The sequence below is a fragment of the Monodon monoceros genome, unplaced genomic scaffold (genome assembly GCF_005190385.1).
Source record: "Monodon monoceros isolate NGI ecotype Baffin Bay Population unplaced genomic scaffold, NGI_Narwhal_1 Super_Scaffold_3, whole genome shotgun sequence".
NCBI classification, from domain to species: Eukaryota; Metazoa; Chordata; class Mammalia; order Artiodactyla; family Monodontidae; genus Monodon; species Monodon monoceros.
The window spans coordinates 2,257,116-2,284,162 of record NW_021703780.1 but is presented as its reverse complement, the minus strand read 5'-3'; the positions used below and the strand labels follow the sequence as shown (position 1 = coordinate 2,284,162).

The 27,047-nt window shown below is 45.3% G+C and overlaps 1 protein-coding gene across 1 annotated transcript in view; it reads left to right on the top strand.

The window, feature by feature from the left end:
* Positions 1-27,047, top strand: part of GMDS (GDP-mannose 4,6-dehydratase) — a 476,281-nt gene that overhangs the window by 200,763 nt on the left and 248,471 nt on the right. The window contains exons 5-7 of the mRNA XM_029242638.1: positions 57-249; positions 1,154-1,258; positions 26,183-26,310. Of these exons, the coding sequence (XP_029098471.1) occupies positions 57-249; positions 1,154-1,258; positions 26,183-26,310 (426 nt within the window). The remainder of the gene's footprint in view (positions 1-56; positions 250-1,153; positions 1,259-26,182; positions 26,311-27,047) is intronic.

Sequence of the window (27,047 nt, the reverse complement as noted above, 5' to 3'; positions counted from 1 at the left end):
GCGCCTTTGTTGCTGGCGCCCGTTCACGTGGTCCCGTCTTCCCCTGCTCTCTCCAGATTTCTTTTGACCTGGCTGAATACACTGCGGACGTCGATGGGGTCGGCACCTTACGGCTTCTGGATGCAGTGAAGACCTGTGGCCTTATCAACTCTGTTAAGTTCTACCAAGCCTCAACAAGCGAGCTTTACGGGAAAGTGCAGGAAATACCGCAGAAGGAGACCACTCCTTTCTACCCGCGCTCGCCATACGGTGAGGATGCGCACGGGCTTCGTTCTCTGTGCTCCAGGGGTGCTTCCGCCTGGACGCTGTTCCTGTCTCATGGCTGAGGTCACGTGGTGTGAGAGCAACGTTGAAGCAATCTAAAGGGGCCGGACTTGCTGGTCAGACACCTTTGTGTTGTGCTCACTGCAGGTTTTTTTTTTATCTATAAATTTATTATTTATTTATTTTTGGCTGTGTTGGGTCTTTTTTTTTTCTTTCTTTTTAACACCTTTATTGGAGTATAATTGCTTTACAATGGTGTGTTAGTTTCTGCTTTATAACATCACCGCAGGTTCTTGCTGCCGTCTCCTCCAGGGTGAAACCTGCTGCACTGCTACCCTTCCAGATGGGCCGCTTTAAAAGGAAAATTAGGTCCAGCAAGATTCTTTTTACTGAACTGTTGAGGTTGTGCTGAAGTGATACGGCCTGGTGTTTTTGATTCCATTTCCCTAATGAAATTCTCCCTGAGCTCAAACCCTTAAACAAACAAACAAAAATGATAAAAATTGAAAGCCGCTAGAATATTAAGCTCCCGTATTTTTCACTTCCTAATTCTTTAAAACTAAGAAAAAGGGGATTAGACCTAAGAAAGGTCAATTTGATATACTGCACATACTGCAGTTGAGCGAATTAGATTGTGAAGGAACGAACTGTGATTATTACAGAAGGACGAAATTCCTAAGTATTTCCTTGTCACGTGATTAACTGGCAAAGAAACCTTTATTTTGTCTTTGGCTTTTGATTCATTTTTTTCCCTATCTTGATACATTACATATTGTAAATATTGCACGTTGTTACTTGTTTAAGTGAAAATGGCTGTCTTTTATAATAAGGCACTGTCTTTTATAACAATCAGTGTCTTTTATTTGCTTTTAAAAAATTATTCCAACAGGGGCAGCAAAGCTCTATGCCTATTGGATTGTGGTGAACTTCCGGGAGGCGTATAATCTGTTTGCAGTGAATGGCATCCTCTTCAATCATGAGAGCCCCAGGAGAGGTTGGTATAGGTACTGATGGGAAGAGAGTGTCAGCCTCCACGGCTGGAACGTCGTGTGTGTGTGTGTGTTCTGCACGTGTGCTGTACAGACTGGGAATGTTTCACATCTGTTTTTAACTATGTGAATGTCAGAAGTGGTAAATGAGGAAATGTAAACCCAGCTTAATCACCTATTAACTTTGTTAGAGTTTTTATTCAACGTGGTGCCGAGCAGTGTCCCAATTTTACCATTTCCTTTGGTAGGTCGCATCAAGTGAGTTTTAACCCGAGTGTCAGGAAGTGTCCTTGGGATGCAAGGAGCTGAGCAGGAACCAGGGCTTGTTCCCCAAGTCACTGTCACTCATGAAGGCTCTACCTGTGGCGTCTTTCTGTTTTTACTTTGAATCCATTGGATATTCAGTATTCTTATTTTACATTCCATTTAAACAGACATCCGGAAGTTTCTGTGCTTCTAGAGTATTTGTCTTAAGATACGTTTAAATCACTTCTTATATTTAGAATCGTTATTGGGTTTTTTTTTTTCCAGAAAATCATATTTGTTTGCATTGGCTTGTTTCCTTTTCGTGGTTGTCATTGAGACTATTAGCAACATGCCAGCTCTCCTGTTGCAGATACTAGGTTTTAAGTAAGAAAATGTGTACTCCTTTCATTACTTCTGACTTACTGAAGCATGAGAAATCTTTACCAAACATGTGCACTCTACAAAGTAAAAGTTATCTGTATAATCTAATTCTAAGAAGTTTTATTAAATTTCATATCATTTAGCCTTTTAGCTTGAGAATGAATGAGAAATCCAACGTCGTAAGTTGTTTCATGCCCAACAATTAGTAATGCTTATAACTTCGTCAGTGAAATTTTATGTGACTGTGTAGCCACGTAATTAAACCAGCAAGTCATGAGGAAAGATTAAAGTGACATTTATACAGGTGTGTTTAGTGGCAATACATTTTTATTTCATAATTGCGTAAGTTAAAAGTTCCCACGATGGGCTGTGGAAGCTGTTGTTGGAAAGGAAAGTGAGTGACCGGGCAGCCAGGAATGTTTCTTTCACTCAGCTCCATGGTTCTGGATGTCCTGACTAGAGGGGAGGAGAAGGAAGGCCTCAGCTGTCCTTGCCTCCAGACTGGGCGGCAGTGTTGGGGATCGACCGTCAGGCCTCCTCAGTCGCAGACGTGTTGGTGCATTTTGTCTGGGTTTCTCTGCTTCCCCCCTCAACTTTTCCACTGGCAAAAAAGAAATACAGCTCAATTGTTTCGGGTGAGGTTAGGATAGGGAAAAACATTTAGTTGTAGAAGAAGGAGACAAATTTAAATGTAACCCCCCATCCTCTATTTGCATACCTCCTAATGAGAACTTTTTTCTCTTTGTTGATATTAATCACTTTTTTAAAAAATTTATTTTAAAAGTAATATTTCTTTTCAAAAATTAATTTTTTTATTGAAGTATGGTTGATTCAGGTGTTAGTTTCAGGTGTACAGCAAAGTGATTCAGATATAGATATATATAAAATTTTCAGATTCCTTTCCCATATAGGTTATTACAAAATATTGAGTACAATTCCCTGTGCTGTACAGTAGTAGGTCCTTGTTGTTTATCCATTTTATGTATAGTAGTGTGTATGTCATTCCCAAATTCCTAATTTATCCTCCCCTCCCACCTTTCCCCTTTGGTAACCATAAGTTTGTTTTCTATGTCTGTAAGTCTGTTTCTGTTCTGTAAATACGTTCATCTGTATCATTTTTTTTAGATTCCGCATATAACTGGTGTCATATGGTATTTGTCTTTGCCTGACTTACTGCACTCAGTATGATAATCTCTAGGTCCGTCCATGTTGCTGCAAATGGCATTATTTCTTTCTTTTTTATGGCCCAGTAATATTCCACTGTATATATAGGTACCACATCTTCTTTATCCATTCGTCTGTCAACGGACATTTAGGTTGCTTCCATGTCTTGGCTATTGTAAATAGTGCTGCAATGAACATTGGGACGCATGTATCTTTTTGAATCATAGTTTTGTCTGGATATATGCCCAGGAGTGGGATTCTAGGATCATATGGTAGTTCTACTTTTACTTTTTTAAGGAACCTCCATACTGTTCTCCATAGTGGCTGCACCAATTTACATTCCCACCAACAGTGCAGGAGGGTTCCCTTTTCTCCATACCCTCTCCAACATTTATTATTTGTAGGCTTTGTGATGGTAGCCATTCTGACTGGTGTGAGGTGATACCAAATGGGACCTAATTAAACTTAAAAGCTTTTGTACAGCAAAGGAAACCATAAACAAAATGAAAAGACAAGGTACAGGATGGGAGAAAATATTTGCAAATGATGCAGCTGACAAGGGATTAATCTCCAAAATATACAAACAGCTCATACGGCTCAATATCAAAAAGCAAACAACCCAATCAAAAAATGGGCAGAAAATCTAAGTAGACATTTCTCCAAAGAAGACATACAGATGGCCAACAGACACATGGAAAGATGCTCAACGTTGTTAATTATTAGAGGAATGCAAATCAGAACTGGAAGTAATGCTTCTTTTTTTTTATTTTAAAGAAAAGTAAACAGTACAGGAGGGTATAAGGAGAAAAGAGTTCCCTCCCTCGCACCGACTCCCAGCCCCATCCTCAGGCCCACTGTTGACTTTCCTTCAGAAGTGGCGCAAGCGTCTCCACCTCAAACATAATAGTAGGCCTCCACCTACACAACAGTAGGTAGTTCCATACACGATGTTCTGCGTCTAGGGCTAAATGTTTCTTAAAAACATGACCTGTAGCTCACACCACTTTGTTTTATTATGTATCTAGAACCAGTGATACCTCAGTTTTTATTTCATTTATATAATCGAATAATGGGAAATAATTAAAATAGAACATATGTGAAACTGATACTTATCTGATATCTAATAGTTAATACTTAGAGCATTTCTTGAAACTTGAAAATTAATTTTCATATTAAATTAATCTGATAGTAGTATTGTTGTTTTGTCACAGTTAATTGTTATTTTTTAAGGAGGTTCTTTGCCAGACTGAGAATTTCTTCATGGTAGGGACTATATTATGTTCGTAAGTCCGCAGCATCTAAAACAGTGCCTACCTGCTAATAAGCATTCAGTAAATATTATATAAGTTTCAGGTGTACACCATAGTGATTCACAGTTTTTAAAGGTAATACTCCATTATAGTTATTATAAAATATTGGCTGTGCTGTGCAATATATTCTTCTAGCTTATTTATTTTATACATAGTAGTTGGTAGCAAACTGTTTTGAAGTAAAGATTCTGTCTGATATACTTTAGTAAGTACCCAGAATTCACTTTTAATTGCCGCTAGCTTGTACGCCTGTGATTGCTCTAGTACTTTGAGTGAGTTTATTTTCTTAAGTTGGTTGAGCATTTGTCTGCACCTCAGTCCTTCCACCCTTTTATCTCGGGGAGCACTTTTTTCTAGTTGCTGCAGTGGTAAACCTCGGTCTCGTCTAAGGTACATCATCACAAACGCCCGATTAAGTAGAGCCCAAACGGATGCTACTTTTTGGGGACATGTACTCTTTCTCTAACAAAAAACAATTGGCAAGGCCCATTTTGACTGCATGAATAACATTTCATGAGAATTCCTGACTTTAAAAGGTATGGAAGAAGTATTTTTTAATACAAAGATATTCTAGACCAGAGCTTGGCAAACTATGGCTGGTGGGTACAGTCCAGCCCACCTGGTTATTTTTGTAAGTGAAGTGTCCTTGGAGCCCGGTAACGTCCAGGTGTTACACAGTATCCGTGGCTGCTTCCACGGTGGAGGCCTGGGTCCTGCAAAGCCCCAAATGTTGACTGTCTGCCCTCTAAGAAAACGTCTGCTGCCCCCCTCCCCCCAGGGGAATAGTTAGATCCTCAACAGCAAGAAACGGTTCACTTGAGTTTAGTATGGGTTTCTCCCGAGGCCGCAAGATAGTCTGATAGAAAGATTTCCAATAAACATTAAAGTCACATTGAGTCAGAAGTTAACCTACCCGTAGCAGAACTCCTGAAGTGTGTTGTCAGTTGGAGGTTCCCCTGTGCTTTGCCGAAGTACCAAGGGGGCACCCAGGTGACCTGGCAGCTGAGCGGGACCCAGCAGTCCTCCCTTCAGGACGCGCTGTCACCAGGCTTCGCCCGCAGTGTGTGTCTTTTCTCCTTTGCAGTCCTCGGTGGTTCTCTTTAAGGATGCTTACTTCATTATGTGGTGAGAAGTTCATGGTAGCTCTGAAGGTAGTCAGGGTCACCTGTGGTTGGCACAGAACTGACAGTGGGGAATCACTGACCTAGTGAAGAAAGCCATGATCCGGGGACGGGGCCCGTGTCCCTCCGCCATCTCTGCTCATTCTTTCAGTGACGGCTGGTTGACTCACGTGCTCATGCTTTAGGTTTGCTTTTTAGAAAGTGTAGTCACTTGAGTAACATTTACTGCAAATTAACAGTGAATGATAGTTTAAATTCTAGAATTATATGTCCATAAAGGCATGAAAATGTCTGTATCATCATATGTTCTGTGAATAACTACCACTATGTATTATATAATGATATTCACAGACATTAACATGGTGCTTTTATTCATAAGCACTCAGCTTTTCAAAATAAAAAAACGTACTGTTTAAATTAGGAGAATAGTTGCTTTATTTCATGGATAAATTGTGCAAAACTGGACACGTGTCTGAAAAACTTTTTCTTCTCCTTTTGTTTCTCCAAACTTGAACTTCTTTATCTGTTTAACTTATGTATTTCTACATCTACATGTACATAAATACACGTAGCATTCTGTTAGCCACAAATGTGGCAGTGGTGCCACCTTTCTGCTGAAAATACAGATTTATATATTCTCTATTTAGGAAATAAAGGCTGTGTTTATTGTCTAGAACTGTTACTTTTTTTCTGTGAGGAAAATGTCATATGCAAAAATCTTTTTGCTTTTGTTGCTGTTTCTTTGAAAAGCTAATCAGTTAATAAGACTGATGTCACAAAGTTTGTTAACTATATAAATTAAACTATGTAAAAAATACTGAGAAATTTTTAAATTACTTGAAAATAGCTCACGTAAAGAAAGTAGCTTCTTTTCAAATACATTGCTTATCATAATAAAACCTGAGATTATTCTACAAATCAGAACATTAAAAGCAAGCCTATTAGGAAAGTTATTGTACCCATGAGCTGTTTTGTTGCATTTTTAATACTCTAAAGGTACTTCTAGAAATATTTTGACAAACTTGTATAACTTACACATTTCTTCATGTGCATATGGAAATTCACACATAGTTCTAGTTTTAAAAATTTTTTAATTTAAAAATATATATTAGCCCATGAGATGATATCCTTTCTTTGAAAGAGCTTTTAGGGAAAAAAACAGTGGACATCCACCTGTATGTGTTCTCCCCAAATACCCTCAGAATTTATGAGCTAGAAAGGAATTTAGAGATCTTTCCATCCCATTTTTCTCATCAGTGAAGAAGCTGAAGCAGCATGAGAATGAGTTGTCCAAGGTACAGCACTAACAGCTGTCAACACTGAGGCTAGAGATAATCATGGGGATGGGAGGAATGACATAAACATTGCTCGTGTCTGTCGAAAAAGCACGCATACACGTTTTGGAGTTGGCGCTGGAGCAGAGCTGGGGCTTCGCTATGGAATGAAGCGACGGCTCGTGTCTTTGGTAAAAGCCATGAATTCATCTGGCTGAATGCAATGTGCCTTTCAGATGTTTAGCAGAAATAATCACAGTACAACATTAGTTTTATGAGATTAAAATACAAATGTGATATGAAGCAAAAAACTCATCTTGAGTATCACCAAGAGTTGGCCAGGAGATAAAACAGAGCTAATACAAAATACATTAAAATCGTGGCAGTGAGAAGTGATAAAGTACTTTAAATGTATCTGTAATTAACAGTTTAAGACTCCCGCAGATGGATGGTGTACTGCTACTGTTTAGGTATCAAGCCATTTTTAGACGCTATAGCACATTCCTGTAAATATGGGCTTCATAAGAAATCATATATAGCAGTCTAAACACAGTATTCACCTGACTGGGAGAATCTGGCATTTTAAGGTTCATGAACTTGTGGTTTTAAGTTTTAGACTTGAGCTTTTTTTTTTTTTTTTTTTTAACTGCCAAATATTTTGCTTCTTAAAATGTCTAAGTATATTTATTATCATAAGTTAATCTTTAGATTTTTTAAAGCTATAATTCCTGTAAAAATTAACTACCTAAGTCATAATAAAATTTTGGGTAATTTTCCCCTTTATTTTTCTAAAGATTGTCCTTTATTCACTGCTGTAAAGATAAGATTAATACTCCAGGTTAGAGGTTCTCAACTGGGGGTGGGGTGAGGTGGGGAGAATATGACCTGCCCCCGGAGGACATGTGATAATATCTGAAGACTTTTTTGGTTGTCACCAGCATCTTGCGGGGGCAGGGATGCTCCTAAACATCCCACAGCCCGAGTGTCAGTCGTGCTGAAGGTGACAAGCCCTACTCGCCCCAGATGTTACCATCAAATCTAGACGAATGTCATCTCTAAGACCAGGATCTTCTTTTTCTTTATGTATCACTTTTACTTTGCAGTAAATCCTTCCTAGACCTTTAGCAAACACTACCTAAACACAGGAGAAAAGAAATCTGATTTAAATAGCTCCATGTGAAACCATTTAGGCCTTAGGTCTTCTGGTAACTGCAGGTCAGACCCAAGTCAGGGAAGCCCAGAGAACAGAGTTGTTTTTTCAGGGCTCTTCTAACCATCTGGGGCTGAATTCTCACTTTATAGTGACCCACTGGTCCACAGACCCATGTCAAGTTGGGTCCATGACCCTCCCTCCACCTCCAAAATAAATGAGCGTTTTTATCTTTTGTTATAAATTATGACAGGGACAAAGCTTTCCTTTGGGAATAAACCCTAGATTCCATGTCCTGGCTATGGTATAAGACAACCATTAAAATGTATTCGAGATCATCTCTCAGTGCGTACATAGGATTATAGTAGTGTTACTGTGAGAGGTTCACTGTATATGAGAATTTTCCTTTAAAATTATTCAAATTCACAGTATTTTAGGGCTTTAGGGGACAATAGAATGCATGATATAAACTAAATGGCTGGAACTTGCTTTTATTTAACCCTGTGGGCAGAAAGCACTCCTCTTTCTGTATGTGTATGTATGTCTGTTTGTAAATAAAATAATCTTTTAAAACATGACTAAGGGGCTTCCCTGGTGGCGCATTGGTTGAGAGTCCGCGGGCCGATGCATGGGACACGGGTTCGTGCCCCGGTCCGGGAAGATCCCACACGCCGCGGAGTGGCTGGGCCCGTGACCCATGGCCGCTGAGCCTGCGCGTCCGGAGCCTGTGCTCCTCAATGGGAGAGGCCACAGCAGTGAAAGGCCCGTGTACCGCAAAACAAAAAAAACAAAAAACCAAAAACACGACTATTTGTCAGTCTGGCTAGCAAATTTAAATCGTGGTGCTATAGAAATATCAAGAAACACGCAAACCAGTATCAAACAGCCCGATGTTTTATTTGTATTTCTGTCTATTAAAGGTGCTTTGTGGTTTTTAGGTGAGCATTATAGCCTTAATTTATTGGAAACAATTTAGCCACCCATTGTGAAATCAGAGCATGAGTAATCTCACGTGAGAGCTCAGCAGAGCACTGCAGGCTTGACGCAGAACCATTTTGTCTGAGTTTCATGGCTAGATCACTGGCCACTCACCTTGGACCCACCAAGGTCGAGGTGGCCTCTGGTTAGGCACGAAGTGACATCATCTGGTTCACTGTCACCTTTGTGGACGGTGACACTTGGAGATCACAGAGCTGTCTGCCTCTGTTATTCTCTGCAGAGAGAGGAGGTGTAATTGCTTAAACGTGAAAGACTCTTGAAGCAATATTGGGTCTAACTGAGGCGGTTTTTACCACTAAATAAAGTGAAGTCCTTTCCCACCGGCTGAGGTGAGGCTTCTGGGATTGTTATATTGATTTTTTTAATGTTTTGCAGTTTCTTTGGCATTTACATTTGAAACCAAGCTGACAACTGTCTGGTCTCACGTAGCGGGACTCTCACGTATAGGCAGGCAGTTCCGCGGGGGCTAAGAGTGCCTCAGGCTTCGCAGAGCCAGGCCTGGGCCGAGGCAGCTTGGCCACAGGACTTCGGCAGCCCTCAGTCCTCTTCTGTGTTGATGACGATGTCTACCTCACGGGAGTGCCGTGAGGATCAGTGAGACAACAGTATACGCTACTCACCTGTGGCGTCCTTGTGAAGCAGAAGCAGGGAGCAGGTGTGAAAAGGACGAGCACAGTTCCTGGTGGGTTGAGAGCATTCGTGTTTCTTTGTCCCCCCTCTCTTCTTCCCTCCTCCTGTAGTGGCAGGGCTGAGCCCTAGAGGCTGAGGTGCCGGGCTCTGCCGGAGCAGCCCTCCGAGTGGGATTCTGGCGGCTGTGGCCTGAGACGTGCACCCAGCGGGGCCTGTCCGCTAGAGGTGCGCTTGAACCGAACACTGAGAATGTCATGATGTTTCCTTAGAGTAGTCGCTGAGACACCCCTGAATTGCAGGAAGAAGAGATGTAAGTGCTGCTGGAGAACTGCTGGAACCACGGGAAAAGCCATTTGCAAGTGAGAGTCTGGCAGTTAAGCCAGCGAACGTTTGAATTAGCGAAGCCAGACAAAGATGATGATGGATATGGAAGGGTTATGGATAAACACCAAAGGCCTGTGAGAGGCCCTTGAGAAAATGAATGAAACCTCCAAGTATTTTTAAAACTGATTCACATATTTTTATTAATGGTCCTGTGAAGTGCAAAATGTTTTGTCAAAGAAATTACAAACCGGAAAAGAAACCTGCTTTACTTTTTGGCGATACTAAGAAAAAACCCACAAGTACAGTTTTCATTTAAATTTTATTAATTATAAGATAAATTACAAGTTTTATCAAAAGGGCGTTTTCCCCTAAATTTAGTTTGAGCCAAAGCTTTCTTTTCCCTGTTTATTATGGGGTTTTGTTCCCACTTTTAGTAGACACAGGAGTCTTGATGTGGAGTCAGCCTCCTCCACTGACTAAGTGAGGGACTTTGGTAAGTTTCTTCATCTCTCTGAGCCTCGGGTTGCTTTTCTCATTTGTGAAATGGGGTGATAACGGTCTTCACTTAGGGGGCTGTGAGCATTAAAGGAAATAATGTACGCAGGGTAATTAGTACATCCTCCTGTCAGCACCGCTGCTGAGGTTGCATCTGGGGAAAGGGGGTCCACCTGTGGCCACCTCACAAACTTAAAATGTGATAATAGGGACTTCCCTGATGGCGCAGTGGTTAAGACTCCTCGCTCCCGGGTTCGATCCCTGGTCAGGGAACTAGATCCCACACGCAAGCCACAACTGGGGAGCCCGCCTGTGGCAACTAAGACCCAGTGGAACCAAACGAATAAATAAAAATAAATATTTAAAAGCTAATAAAATGTGATAATCATGACAGGAATGATAAAGGGGAAAAGTCGTAAAGGGGTCGGTGACTTGTCTTTCCTGAACAAGTTGAAGAAGCTGAGCTTCCAGAGCTTGGTAACTGGGGACTCAGGTAGACAAGATGGGCTGAAGGAGCCCCCGAGCACTAGGCGCCAGGTGTTGGTAAGAACGGTGTTCTGCACTTGTTGTCTGTGTTTAATTCCCAGAGCTCAGTTAGAGACTAAACTCTGAGCAGAAAAGATTCTCCTAGAGAAGGGATTTAAACCCATATTACTCTTCTGTGCTCATCCTTTGTAGAAGAAAACTTTTTCTGTAGAAAATACTGGTTGTAAAGAAAGAAGAGGAGGATGGGAGAAGAGCCACGATAAACTCAGTGGAGCTCTACAATCCAGCTGACAACGACTCCGTGCTTGAAGGCTGCTTCCGGCCAGGGCACAAGCAGGTCCTAAAGCATCGTGACAAGCTGGGGACAGACACGCCTGTCAGGGGCACGGTAGAGAGAGTCCGTGGGAACAGCTCAGCCCCTTAGGTTGCGGTCGTGGTGTGCTGGGGTGAGGGACACTGGAGGTTTTGCCAGGACCGCTGAGCATCCTTTCTAGTTGGTTAGACACTTGCACACACACGGATGTGCGTGTAAGCTTAGCCTGAGCCCAGATCCAGAGTGGGATTGGCAGCTCCTGTAGCTGAGACACAACTGGTCTGATAGAGGAGGGGTGAGGCCAGCACTGGCTTCGTTTCCTTAAAAAATTAAGAAATTTGCGAGACTCAGGACACAAGGACGCAAAGAGCAGTCCTTTGGGTATCCAATTACATACTGAGACCTTGAATTGGGAAGGGGGCCTCTCTCCCACGTGCGTGGGGAGCACAGCCCAGGGGGAGGACGCGTTGCTCCTGGAGCCTCAGGGCCGTGGACTCTTGGGTCAGGGGCCCCGTGGCCAGCCGAGCTCTCATGCAGGGGGCCGTGACTGTGGTTCCTCCTTCGAGTGGTTTAATGCCAGGAGGGTGAGAACTTCAGACAGGTGGGTTTGAGAATATTCAGCATTTCCCACTGGGTCAGCAGAATTTGGCCTTGAATGCTTCTCTGACCTTGGTAGTACCGGCTGATGGACCCCTGGGGCATTCAGTCCTCAGCGTACCTTTAGTAATTTAGAGTTTGGGCTCAACCTCTCAGCAGACCCTTTGCCATCTTCCTACATCCCTGGTTGAATGTACACTTCCAGCTGTTGTTACACAGACATTCCTGGTCTCGGTGGACCCTAGCGATGGGTCACTTAAACACCCCCGGAGTGAGCAGAGTTGTTGATGTTAAAGAAGGCTTATTTCTGCCAGAATAGGTATATCACTACAATACAACTTTCTAAATGTCTAGTAAATTTCAGGTTTCTTAAAAGGCACCAAAGCAGGATGTACGTGAGGATAAGTAGCCCATAATGGGATGCAATTAAGGAAGTGAAAATACAGCCTGATCGCAAAGAAACACTTCCTGGCCGTGAGGAAGGTAGGTGTTCAGCATAATTTTATCGGTGGAATAGGGGAAACCCCAGTGCCCACAAGACGCTGAAGAGGCCACAGTGAAGTTCACAGGAAACGTCTCTGCCTGGCCCCAGGTGCCTCTTAAAATCCCAACAATGAATTTGTACAGAAGCAGCAAACCTCTTTGTAAGGAAGAGGAAGGAGTTTCTCAGAGGCGCACTGAGGAATCCTGTTGGAGGAAGACCAAGTGAACAGGGCTGGAGCCTCAGTGCTGATCTGTGGCCCTGGGGACGGCCTCAGGCCAGTGCTCACAGAAGATTGTGAGAGACGTTCCATCTGAAGTGCTGAACACTGAGGAGTGTTTCCTAACCCGCAAACAAAGGGTTTCCTTATCGGAAAGAAATACAAGACGGGAACTGAAAATCCTTTTAAAAATGAATATCATCTACTGTGCCCAGCGCTGTAATGAGCTAATACACCGTATGTGAAAAAGTGACACGCATGCACCTCTCTAACAGGTAGACAGGAGACCTTGGTAGACACAGCTGAATACTGCTGAGTAATTAAGACTGATGGTTATGAACGTGAAATTGCTTTTAGGAGTGGAGGGACCCACGTCCTCAGGTGTGGAGGGAGGTCAGGGCTCCCTGACCTCAGGGCTGGTCACCCTCCGCTTGGCAGCTTCGCCTGCAGTGGAGAGGTACCATTGCGCTCCTCTGTTTTCGGGTAGCGCGTTTGCTTCCTTTTCTGTGACAGGAGAGGAACAGGAGAGCAAGTGAGCTGATTGTGGAAGGAGACACAGCTGCCGCCTTTCGTAGACCTTTGTCTCGTCCCCGTTTTCTATCAGATGAAGAATTTGAAGCAAGGCCTTTGGAAGATTTTCTTACTTTGCAGTCTTTCCACTGGAATGGCTATAAGCCGATACTGTTTCTTTAAAGTTACTTTGAACATGGAATTTCTGTGAAGTGGCCCTGCTCTGCTTCTCAGGCATCAGGACTGTTCTGAGTCGAGATGGAGGCTGAAGAAGGAACTGAATCCACGCGGTGTCTGTCTGAGCATCGTCAGGGAGAAGCGCTGTCATTTCCGATGCAGCGCCGTGTCTCAGTTCTGAGGTGCGGCCCAAACGTGACTCAGACAATGTGGGATAAGTCGTTTTTTAATGTTAATAAATCATTTCTATAAAAAAGAGTTGATTTCAAAGGATGATATACATGTGTCTGTGTTATTCCCAGGCGTGCTCTGCCCTGTGTGAGTGGAATGTGTCCTCTGGGGACAGAAAGTCTGACCCTCCTGCACCATGTCCCTCATCGCTCTGTCTCTTTGCTCTGTAAATTTCAGAGCAGATTAGAGGGAAGAGAGACTCAGAGCGCACAGAGCATCCGGCGGCCACGGCAGTCACCCCCCCCCCCCAGAGGAATCTGTCCCTGAACTGGGACCTGTGCATCTGTGGGAATCTGGGTTTAGAAACGGCAAAACTCCCACTAACCTTCAGCAAAACTAAAACAGACGGTGCGTGGTACCCACGCATGGGAACAGCCAGGGCGTGTGTGGCCAGGGCCGCTGAAGCTGAGACTCTGACCCTGCAGGTGCCTCCCTCTGTCTTTCTGTCTTGAATTTACCTTTTCAAACCCCTTTCTTCTCTGCAGCCAGAACTGAGGACACAGCAGCCTCGGTCTCACTGCCCCCCACCTTGTGAGGGTCTGGGGAAGGCACTCCCTGTCACCTCGCTGGGGCCCTGCGGCTAGGGCACTGGAGCCTTGGGAGTGCCCGCTGGGGGTGCCAGCGTGTTAGGTTGCCCCCAGGCATGGGCTGCCAGAGGCTCGACTGTGTCGGGGTGGGGAGTGGTCATTTAGGAAAGTCAGGGAAGCAGAATCATGGGACCTGAGCCATCGGCTGGAGGGTGAATGAGGAAGGGCTGCCAGTGGGTGGCGAGCTGGTCGCCAGGCAGTGACACCCAGCAGTCAGGTCAGCAGAGGTCAGGGCGTGTCCCCTGGGGTGACCGGAGGCCCGATGTGGACCTGCAGGTCCAGGGCTGGGGCCAGCGTGCACCAGTGGGGCTGCGGGCAGTGAGGGCATCCAGGGCCTGAGTGACCAGCCCCTGGGCCTGGAGGGCAGGGGACGTGGGGCCTTGGGGGGACTTGGGGCGTGGGGGGGCTGTCCGTTGTCCCTTCTGCTGCAGAGCTGCTGCTACTTCTCCGGCTCGCCTCCTTCTCTCCCTCAGCCACATCCCTGCTGGTCTCTGGGCCTCCCAGCCTCCCGGCCTCCCCGCCTCCTGGCCTTCCTGCTGCTTCAGCCCCGCCGCCTCCCGGCCTCCCCTCCTCCCCGCCTCCCAGCCTCCCGGCCTCCCAGCCTCCCCGCCTCCCAGCCTCCACGCTTCCCGGCCTCCCTGCCTCCTGGCCTTCCTGCTGCTTCAGCCCCGCCGCTCTCTCCTTTTCCGTCACCACCACTTCTTCCTCCTCCCCAGCCCCTTTACATGCCGTCAGTAGGTTTGGTTCTTGGACATGTCTGTCCTCTTGCCCACCTCCCTCTCTGGGTCTCATCCAGCCTTGGCCTTGGGACTTGAAATGTCATAAGTGGGTCCCAAATGTGTGCTCTCCCCTCGGCCCTCCCAAGGCCGGACCTGGCGTCCCCTTGGCCCAGTCTCATCCGGAGCTCAGTGTTTTGTTCCTTCCTTCCCTGATGGTTTGCTCAGCACATCACGTGAATAGAGAGGATCACAGTGTTTCTGTGGCAAGGTCAGTGCTACACAGAAACCTGTTGTAGCTTGGTGGGAGTTTGTCTCTGTCAGGGTTGGTTTGAGTGAGGCGGAGGCTCTCAGTGGGGACACTTTGTGTTCTCCTGGGGAAGTTGTGGAGCCTGCAGACACGTTTGGGTGTCGCAGTGGGTCGGGGGAGCTCCTGGCCCTGGGCCGTCGAAGCTGCACCCAGGACAGGAGGGCATCCTGCAGCCCAGTGCCGAGTGCCGAGCCAGGACCAGCCCTGGAGTGAGGATGTAGGACCTGGAATGATCCAGCTCCCCCGGGAAAGGCGATGAGCATTTGATGCAAACAGCAAAGGAGCTTGAACCTCTCTCTTTAAACCCGTATTTATGACTAGTTGCCGGGAAGTGGTAGCTCGCGTCATGAATGGGCCTCTTGTCAGCCCGGGTTCTCCGCAGGCGCTCCTGGTGGGGCCTGAGTACCTGCAGTTAAATGCTGTTGCTTTTGGCAGGGCATAGCAGCAGGCGAGGTGCAGGTCCTCTGATCTCCACGGTCTGCGCCGTCAGCCGTGACCTTCCCCGTGTCTCTTCTTTCCCCACCCCGTCTGCACCAAGCCCTGGCCCAGGCACTGCCCAGCGGGGTGGCCAAGATCGCTGCGGGGTGGGACCCGGGGCCCCAGGCGGAGGTCGTGCGGGGTTCAGGGTACATTGGAACGATTTCTGTTTGCCAGTGAAGATTGTCCAAACTATCTTTGTACTTTATCTAATTCCAAAAAAATCTTTAAATCGAAAGCTTTTGGATGAAGTGCTGGGCAGTGGAATAGAAGTTTTATTAGAAGAATTGCGGTCACTTCACATGCTGTCTGGTGCTGAAGGGATAGTGTTACACACGTTTGCGTGTGTGCTCACACACAGCCGTGTGCACGCATGGGCACACGTCCCGACTAAAGTCACCCCACACTCAGCGCTTCTTTGCCTCTTAGGAGTTGGACAGTGTGACTGCAGGGCCAGCGTGAAACACACGTCTGAAAAGAAGTCACTTTGTCTAATGGGACGAGCAGAAGAGTTTTCCCTGGGGGGCTCACTGGGTCTCCCTCGGCGTTTCTGCCCTTGGTGCCACTGTCCAGTGTTGAATTTTGTATTAAAAAAAAAAAAAAGTCTGTTCAAGTGGTAACACTGTGTTTTAACAGATGATTTAACTCTTTAATTTTAGTAAGTGTGCTACTATTCACACCTTAAAGTTTAACGCTGGTCATTTAAGGTATATGTTTTGTAAAATTTGTCAGTTCTCCTTTCCCTTCAATTTTTGTTTTAGAAGGTATGTGACTTAGGGAAATTGTGTGGGTGTTTTGTGATATTAGAGTAGAAAGTTTAACAGAAAAGGAACATGTGTGTATAACACATGCACACGAAGAGGATTAGACTTGGGAACAAAGCCAGGGTATTAGGACCTGGCTCTGGCTCCTCTGAGCCTGTGTGTCCCGCTGCCTGGCTTCGCAGTGGGTCCTAGTCATCGGGCCTCAGGGGAGGTGAGGCCCAGGGGGGAGGGTCCACAAAAACAGGGTGATCTTGTGGGTCAGAATTTCAAAAGTATAAGTTTGCCTGGTGTGTGAAAAAAGTCATTACAAATAGTTGTATTTGAGTCAGAGAAATAGTGTGAGCAAAACAGCGAGACAAATTTCAGGTTGTTACGTATATTTTTATATACATGCATTCATTGTACAGACGTACTCCGTAGAAAAGAAAACGTAAAAATCAAATTTTTCTGAATGTCTAACATGAAAATAAAAATAAATAGGTCCAGGGTGGCACAGTTGTTCACATTATATCCAGATGTGCAGAGGAAACAAGTTTCTTTATTTCTTTAGGTCTGTCTTTGTCTTCCTGGCAGCCCTGCCCACTGGTAGGCGGGGACCACTAGGGACACCAAAGCGCTGCACAGTTCTTTTGGCTTAGTGGGAAGCGGTGACTTGAATAGGCCTCTTGGCCGCCCAGACTCTCTAGTTGGAAGGTTCAGCTTGGGGCCTTGGTGTGGAAGTGGAGAGCAAAACGTGTTACCTTGGGATTGTAGTAAGTGGCAGTGTCTCTGTGTCCCCACCAGAAACAAGCCAGACCCTCTAGGAAGGAGACTGTCTTTCTCAGACGTGTCCCCTGGTTTCCAGCAGACTGAGATTACTAACCTCGAACTCGCAGTGTCACCATCACTCAAAGTCAGCGGATAAAACAAGAAATCAGTCCCCTAAGAACTTTAAGTATTAGAATTATCAAATTAGAAGATGAAATTACCAGGATATGTTTAACTAAAATGAAAAATCATAAAAAAGAAATAAGCAACAACAGAATATAAAAAATAGGCAAAGAGAAGCAGAGAGAACTTTACATATGAAAAGTTATTGAAATAAAGGATTCTATGCATGACTTAAATATTAGGCTGCTAAAAGAAAATTAGATGGATCTAAGAAAGTTACCCAGTGTATTGCAGAGAAGACGAAGAGAGGGAAATGATAAAAAAAAGAAATTAACAGACTGGCAGGTAAAGTGGGAAGGTCTAACATTCTTTCCCAGGAGGAAATAGAAAGAAGAAACTAGAGCAAAGAAGAGGCGGTATGTGAAGAGGTACGTGTACTGCACAGATACAGGAACACGTGTACACCAAGCAGAAAACCACATCTAGGTACATGGACCTGAGACTCCAGGATGCAAAAGACAAAGAAGCGTCTTTAATCTCACGAGAGGAAAAAAGGTGAATGACAGTTACACTGGCCACACTCTTATCCGGAGCAAAAAAATGGAACCCAGAAGGTAGTGTATTAGTACCTTCAAATGCTAAGAGAAAATAATTTTCAACCTGGCATTGTCTAATTATCAAAACTACCTTTGAAATCAAGCCAATTTCTCTGCTTTAAAGGAACTTCTAAAGAATGAGTTTTAAGAAGAAAGGAAATTATGTCAGAAGAAAGATTCAAAAAGGTAGGATGAGAAAGGAAATTGGTAAATATGGGAATATGCACAGCATTTCCAATCCAAAATTATAAATAAATGTGTATTCTCTGAAAAAAAAAGATCGGGGAGCTATTCAAAGTAACCGAAGTGAACGAGCAGAGTTAAAACTGAGAGGAAGCTTATTTTATCACCTTTAATCTATTACAGCTAGAGACTCTGTTTGACAGTTTTGCTCATGAAAGATATATAATTACCCTTAAGATGACATTAAAATAATCTGGGACTTCCCTGGTGGCACAGTGGTTAAGAATCCGCCTGCCAATGCAGGGGACACGGGTTCGAGCCCTGGTCCAGGAAGATCCCACGTGCCGTGGAGCACCTAAGCCCGTGCACCACAACTACTGAGCCTGCGCTCTAAAGTCTGCGAGCCACACTACTGAGCCCACGCGCCACAACTACCGAAGCCCGCGTGCCTAGAGCCCGTGTTCCGCAACAAGAGAAGCCACCGCAATGAGAAGAAGCCCGTGCACTGCAACGAAGAGTAGCCCCCGCTCGCCGCAACTAGAGAAAGCCCGCGCACAGCAGTAAAGACCCAACGCAGCCAAAAATAAATAAATAAAAATAAACTTATATTAAAAAAAATAATCTAACAATGCCTGATTCACGTTTCATCATATTTTTTCAAATGTTCTAATCCTTGATTCTTACAACAGGTGGAGTGGTGGCCCCAAAAAGATATGCCCACATCCTAATTCACAGAACTTGGGAATGTGACCTTATTTAGAAAAAGGTCTTTGCAGATGTGATCAAGTGAGGGATCTGGAGACAAAGATCATCCTGGATTGCACGGGTGGATCCTAAATCCAGTGACTGTCACCAAACGAAGTTCCTGTGCCCGACACACAGTGAGGCCAAACATACCGAAACGTCGGAGTCTGGAGCAGGGAAAGGTTTATTGCAGGGCCAAGCGAGGAGAGCAAGTGGCTTGTGCCCAGAAAACTCCGAACTCCCCGAGGACTCCAGCAGGCTTAAAGGACAGGTGAGGGAGGGGCGTCCAGCATGTGTGATCAGCTTGTGCACGATTCTCCGATTGGTTGATGGTGATCAACCCTTAGGAGCTGCCTGGTCTGGGCTCTGTGCTCAGGATCAGCAAGTAGTTAATTTCTTCCACTTGGTGGTGGCTTTAGCATCTGGAAACCTCAGGAAATACGCCTGCGATACTATGATCTGGGTGCTTCAGAGGAGCTGCAGCCGAGCATGTGCGGGGGGCGTGTGTCCCGCGAGGGCCCCGTGGGGTCCCGCTCGGTTACGTGACAGGTGTCCTTGTAAGAAACAGAAGAGGCGACAACACAGACCCTGGAAGAGGAGGTGGTGTGCAGACGCAGGGATGCAGCCACGGCCCAGGGGGACCAGGAGCCCCGACACAGAAGGCAGAGAAAGGCTTCCTCCCTGGATGGCCCAGAGGGAACGTGGCCCCGCGGAATCTCAGGCTTACGGCCCGCAGACTGTGAGAAATTACGGAAGCCACCTGGTTTTTGTAATTTGTTATGGCAGCCAGAGGAGGTTAATGCGGTCGCCGTTAAATTTACACTTTCTCTAATTCTCTGTTTACCCTAGTGTGACTCCGAAGCCAGGTTTTCTGGCCTGCCGTCCTCCCCTGGGGCTCTGGGAGGTGGCGTCCGGGTGTGTGGGATGCGGATGTGGCCGGTTGGACCTCGTGTTGACGGGGGCACCTGGTGTCCTCAGGCCCGGGTGCAGCTCTCTGCCCGCAGGCCTGCTGGTCTCAGCTGCTTCCTTGCCTGGTGGCCGAGCAGGTGGCGTGGCCTCCGCCGGGCCCTTCCTGTGTCTGCCGCCCATCGGTCCAGGGCCTTCTCTTTCCTGGGCTCCTTGCTCTGCCCGTGTCTGGCTCAGTGGACTGTAGACCCACTGCCTCGTCCGACTCGTGGTCCCCTCCGGGTGGTCTGACGTCCACCTCGCCTGGGCTCAGCGGTGAGGGCGGAGGGCCTTCACCCCTACTCATCTCGTTAGTGTCTCTGGTGCAGCCCCCCCAGGCTGGTCAGGCCCAGGTGGCCTCCTCGGAGGGCTCCCCAGACTCCACAGGACGCATGGCACAGACTTCTCCTTGGCCATGTCCTCAATCTGCTCTGCTTGGTATCGCAGCCCAGAGGCTACATTCACCTGGAGACTCTCCTGCCTCTGCTGTCCTTCCCCACGAGCCCTGGAGCCGCACCCCCCCCCCCCCCCGTCCTTCCCGCCTGGACGCGGGCCTGGCCCTGCCCCTCAGAGCCTGAGGGCATCACCCATGGGAGGGACTTCGGGCTATGACCACACTGGTGTCTGCTAAAGTTATCTAGAAAATTACTTTCCCATGAAGCCTTGCTTTCACACTTGCTGTCTTGTTCCAGAATCCTATTTTGAATGATAGGGATGAGTATTACCTGGGTCCTTTTGACTGTCTGGTGTAGCTCTTCTCACCTTTCCCCAGCCTTGGGTTAACCGCGGAGAATGTCACATAAAGAGGGATGCATGAGAAAAAAGCTTTGCTATTTTAAAAGATTTATCACAGTAAAAATATCCAAGACAATAAGCATTTATGACTGATAGATACAGTATTCTACAGCCTCTTAATTTAGTTTCTCATTTGATCATTAGTATCGATTATTATCCCATTTTATAGATAAGACAACTGAGACGTTAAGACATTTAAGGCCATAGCACTGATACAAGTAGCAGAATTAAAAATAACTCACAGGGCGTGTAACCCTACTTCCAGAATCTGCCTGAAAGCACTCACCCTTTGCCTCAGATTGGAAATGAAAGATGAAGCTGTTTCCAGGTCCTCAGATGGCGTTCCCACCCTGCTACCAGCCCTGACCGCTCTGGGCCCACCATGACTTGGGCAGTCTTGGAGACTCAGCTTTGAATTTAAGTAAATAATAATAGTATTTTATCCAGCGTAGTTTGGTGTTTTTTAATGTGGCAGTTTTTCTTGTTTGCTGTATTGCCAAAACAGAAGTTCTGTATTTTTCATTCTGTCAACGCTAGCAAAACTCATGATCTCAATCTTAGAGCCAATATTTGGGCTAAAACCAGTTTTAATTGGTCTCTTTCTTTTTTTATATATATTTATTTTATTTAGTTTTGGCTGCGTTGGGTCTTCATTGCTGTGCGCGGGCTTCCTCTAGTTGCGGCGAGCGGGGGCTACTCTTCGTTGTGGTGCGCGGGCTTCTCATTGCGGTGGCTTCTCTTGCTGTGGAGCACGGGCTCTAGGTGCACAGGATTCAGTAGTTGTGGCTCGCGGGCTCTAGAGCGCAGGCTCAGTAGTTGTGGCGCACGGGCTTAGTTGCTTCGTGGCATGTGGGATCTTCCTGGACCAGGGCTCGAACCCGTGTCCCCTGCATTGGCAGGCAGATTCTTAACCACTGTGCCACCAGGGAAGCCCAGGTCTCTTTCTTATTAGTATACATTTTTATGGATATTCTATTTTCCTTGGTTAATGAGTTTACCTTGAAAAAGTAACCTACTATGAGGTTAGAAATGTTTGTTAGTGCTTTGGGTGTGTAAGTAAGTCCACACGCCTGCCTCTGGCTGTTTATTTAGATCTGTTTTCAATCTCAGACGTTCAAAATCAGAATTGAGAGACTTAGTCATAAAAGAACTAAGAAATCTGAACTTTTCATTGAGGCTTAATTACAGGTACCATTCACATTGTAATGTAATAATTGTAATAATAGGTAACATTTATTGGGAACTTGCTAATCACATTACCTAGGTTTTCTCAGTTAAACATCAAACCTACATGGTAAGTACTGTTATTATCCTTGTTTTACAAACAAGGACGTGATGATATTAATTCCGTCTGTGTCTCTAGTGATTCGTGGTCCGCAGCGCCCTGACCTCTGCTTGGGTGTCCCTGTGACTTGGCCTGGCAGGTGTTCCTGTCCTGTGGTGTGCAGAGACTGTTACATGGTTTGTGTAGCAGAGCCAGTGACCAGCAGCCGTCGGTCGGTTCACTAGGCTGACTTTCCATTTCTCGGTCTTCTTCGTAGCCACGGTCTTGTAGTGCAAGGCTCTTAGAGATCAAGTATCTGTGTACATCATTTTGGGAGTTCCATAATTGGAGTGTGCTGTAACAGCAAAACCACTCGGGTGATCTAGTCTGCGGAGGGACGCCTCCCGCACTGCGGGGGGGTTGGTGGCGGCAGCACAGGCGGGAAAGTGAGGGAGACGGCTCGGGTCAGGCTGCTGGCTGCACAGTGGCTGCTAAGGCCTCAGCCCTCCTGTGTCATCATTTGCTTATCGTTCTCTACGAAAACAGCAGTCTTGTGTGACGAGGAGTGAAAACGAAGAGGACAAATTGAGAACACGATCACTTAAAGCCTCTCCCAGGGATGAATGAAGCATATGGTGGCAGTAATGACGTTGGAAATGAATCCGAAGATGAGATTAAGGAAGGTTACAGTTATAACAACATCGGAGGGGATAAAGTACTTAAGGAACAAATTTAACAAAAGCACTGCAAAACGTATTCCCTAGAGACTACTGAGCATTTTTGCTGAAAGCAGTTTGAGAAGACGCAGGTCTCTGGAAAGACCCCGTGTGCTGATGAGCTGGAAGACGAAGTGTTGCTGAGACGGGCAGCGCTCCCGCACTGAACTGCAGACCCAGCATCATCCCTACAAAATCCCGGGTTGCTTTTTTGCAGAAATTAACAAGCTGATGCTAAAATTCGTATGGGAATTCAAGAGACTGAGGATAGCTAAAACAGTCTGAAGGAAGAATACAGTTGGAAGACTCACACTTCTTGATTCGAACCCTTACCAGAGACCTACAGTAATCAAGAAGGTGTGGTACTGTCCTAAACATAGGTGTTTCAGTCATTGCAATAGGACTGAAAGTCAGAAATAAGCCCATGTGTCCGTGGTTAATTGCTTCTCGACAAAAGGTATAAGGCAACTCAAATAGGAGAAAGAATAACCTTTTCAGCAAACACATAGTGCCGGGACAGCCCTATATCCACATGCAAGTGAATGAAGTTGGGCCCTTTCATCTTAACCACACACACAAGTTAACTAAAATTGGGTCAAATACCTACAGGTAAGAACAAAATCGATACAATTCATTAAAAAATACAGGAGAAACTCTTCAAGACCTTCCTTGGGCTAGGCAAAGCCCTTTTGGATATGACACCAAAAGCTCATACAACCAAAAAAAAAAAAAAAAATAGGCAACTTGAACTTCATAATAACTAAAAAAAACTTTTGTGTGTCAAAGGACACCATCAAGAAAATGAAAATATAACCTATACAATGAGAGAAAATGTTTGTAAATCATATATCTGATAAAGGACTTGGATTCAGAACGTATGAAGAACTCTTACAATTCAGTATTAAGAAGACAAGTAACACACTTTAAAAATTGGACAAAGAATCCAAGTAGGCATCTCTCCAAAGAAGATATACCAGTGACCCATAAGTACATGAGAATGTAGAGGGTTAAAGTCATGAGTCATCAGAGAAATGCAAATCAAAACCACAATGGGATACCACTTAGTACCCGTAAGGGTGACTGTCATCAAAAAGATGGAAGTATAACGACTGTTGGGAAGGGTGTGGGCAAATGAGAGCCAGTCCACGGCTGGCGGGGCTCTAACCTGCTGCATCTGCCATGAAGAGCAGTCTGGCAGTTCCTTAATAGGTTAATTGTAGAGCTGCCCTGCGACCCAGTGATTGCATCTGTAGGTGTCTACCCAAGAGAAATTAAAACATAACCCCCACACAGAAACTTGTGCATCCGTGTTCACTGCAGCAGTATTCACAATAGCCAGAAATGGAAACAACCCAAATGTCCATTTACTGATGAATGGATAAATGAAATGTGCTATATCCACATAATGGGATAGTATTCAACCATGAAGAAGGAAGGAGGGATTGATTCACGTAACACAGATGAACCTGGAAAATGTTAGGCTAAGTGAAAGAAGCCAGTCACAAAAGACCACATATACGATTCCATGTATGTGAAGTGTTCAGAATAGGCAAATCTTCAGTGACGAAAAAATAAATGACTGCTTGCCCAGGGCCAGGGGGCTGGGGAAGGTGGGGCGGGATGATCGCTAAAGGGTACACGTTTCTTTTGGGGGTGATGAGAATGTTCTAAAATTGATTGTTGGGCTGGCTGCACAGTCTGTGGATGTACTAAAAGCCATGGAATTGTACACTTTAAATGGATGAATTGTATGGTATGTGAATTATATCTCAATCAAGCTGCTATAAATAAAAACATTAAAATTAACTTCTAAGAACTAGAAATTTCAAGTAACTGACTAGGTATCCAAGATCATTTTGGATCCAGAGAAGGAAGGCTCCATACCCCCTAGCATGCCATTCCAAGTGCTGGGAGGTGAGAGCCTGGGCTTTGCAGCCACACAGACCGAATTGGACAACTGGGTTAGAAGGGCCAGTTTGCACAGCTTCTCTGAATCTCAGCTTCATCATCTACGAAATGCGGGTAATAATTCTTAGCTCGTGGGTTGCTCATCCGAGGGGTGGGGTTGTGGTCACTGCGGCATCGTGTACGGGGCCCTGACTCTTTTCGTCCCTGCAGACCTGCCATGTCACTTCTGGCAGCAGGGACGGCCCTGTCCATCTCCCCCTCTCTGGGCTCCTTTAGCAGGGGGGCCTCCTCTTCACCCGCTGCTGCCTCTGCTCCGGGCTTGCTGCTTGCTGCTCACTTAGTGCTGGTTGGGGGAGTAAACAGCAGGCCGGAGGGGAGTGTTGGAACAACGTCAGTGCTTCCACCGCACCCGTAAGCGTCTCTTTACTGGCAGATAGAGTACTCGGAGCTGGTTGGTGTTGGGAGCTTCATCTGATGATTTGGCATCACAAATGTATCGAGTAAATTTTGGCACGATGGTATAGCCCTGACATTAAAATACAAAGATGGACATCAAGTCTAAATTTCATTATAAATTTAAATTAATAGAAAATAAAAAGTTGCTAGTTGGTAATAGATTGAGAAGGCTTGTGCCTGATTAAATACTTCATTTTCAAAGGCTCTTTTTTCGAGGAGCGCTTGTGTTTTATAAGCTGCCCTGCAAATTTGAAACTGGACTTCCTCAAGTACTCTATCAACTGCTAAGAGAAACTGAAAATTTGGATTTCCATGGAAGTCTTATCGTCATTTTTAATGATAGGGCATTGAAATGTGTCTACTGAGTTTGTGTAGTAAGTGAGTCTAGTACGTGTTTGAACTTGTACGGGGCTATCTTCTTGCCAAAACTGAGAAAACTTATTTAGAAAATTCACCTTATCTCTGTGCCAGTTTCTCTAGAAGCCCAAGCTTCTAGAAGCTTGGGCTTCTAGCCCAAGCCTCGCTGTTTCTTATGCAAAAGAACAAAGCTAAAGTTATTGCTATGTGATAAATTATGATGGTAATGTGTCTAAACTGTTTGAAGCCATTATTGACTAGCTCATGTGCCTGTTAATTACCTTGAGATTTTGACATTACCTGGTGCTTTGTGATAACCTTACCTAGATAGAGGGGTATAGATAAACTTATCTCAGAAGTGCCTTTTAATTTTGTCCTTCTTTGTGATCTTTTAAAAGTGGACAGGAGCTTTCATTAAAGACCAGAGAACTTTAAAACAATTTCACTCCTTTAGTTTATGACACCTTTCATCCAATCATATCAAAATATTTATACAGAATTCAGGAATCCTATCCTGCAGATGACACTTGGATGAAATTAGAAGGTGGCACTGTAGTAAGTACAGATGGTCTAGAAACTTACGACTTAGCACTGGATGGCTGTGCAGGTTTCTAAATAAGGGTGATCACCACTTATGCATTTCTTCTTCGTTTTCTTTAGTTACACCCTGGGAGCTAAGTTGCTCTCCTCTCTCTCTCCCCGTGAACCCCAAAATAGTTTTATTAATAGGAATATATGATGTTTATGTTCTTGAAAAAATCAGGGTGGTCTGATTCTGGCATTTCCCTTCGTCCAACCCTGTTGAATTTTCTGTTTAAAAACTGGCATTCCGAGAGCTTTTCTCTGGCTGGGTGCCTGGATCGCATGTTACAGCAGCAAATGAGGAATGCCAAGACGTCCCCCAAAGACAAATGTTTGTTATGGCAGTGGAGCTGATGTGACACTCAGAGTGAGAGCTCCTTAGCTTGTCTGAATGACAGTTAATGGTCTTTTTCATTTTCTTTTCTTTTGTTATTATTTTAGAGGGGGGAAAAGAATGAAAGAAATGCCCAGAGGCTGAGATTGTGTTTGGTTCACGGACTGTTAAATGTCAAATGCACTTGACTGATAATGCGTCTTTTGTCTCTTTTAGGAGCTAATTTTGTTACTCGAAAAATTAGCCGGTCAGTAGCTAAGATTTACCTTGGACAACTGGAATGCTTCAGCTTGGGGAATCTGGACGCCAAACGAGACTGGGGCCACGCCAAGGACTACGTGGAGGTAGGGACCCTCGCGTTTTGGTCTTGAAGTGCCTGTATCCGCTGGCATCCGGACGCCAGGCCTCGGGGAGAGCTCTCCTGGAGGTGGCGGCAGGTACGCTGGTGCTAATGCAGATGTGTTGAAGCTCTCACTGTGCCCCCTCCAGGCTGGATGGTCAGCGGTGTGTGCAGGCCGTCCCGCACCCCTCTGGAAGGGGGAAACCTCTCACGACCCTTCTTTTAATCATTCAAAATGAAGGTGCCGGTCAGTGGTCTGGATGGTGGATAAAAAGTAAATGGTGTTCCTTCCTTTCTAAAGTGGCTTCCTTGTGCCACTCCCTCATCCCTGCCCAAGACACGCGTAACTAACTGTGAGAGCATCTTGTTGTAACAGTACTAGTCCTCACATCTGCAAGAAATACTGCCTGATTTCACTTTGTATAATCTAAGACCTTCAGATTTACATTATTCTACTAATCACTCCCAGAGTGCTGTTCTTACAGAGCGATTGGTTCAGGCTCTGGTTATTACCCCGTGTGCTTGGTAGCCTGTGACTCACACCCGTGATTGTGTCCATTAAACAAAGAGCAAAGAGAGAGATGCTAGTAATAACGCTATTGCAGAACAACGGGTGTAGTTAAAGGGAAATTCAAACTTTCAGTCTTGGGATTTATGTGCGATTCAGTTTTGGTTTGGGTTACATGTGTTACATATATAAGCAGTATGATTTTTCTTTAAAAAAATTATTACCTCTTACCT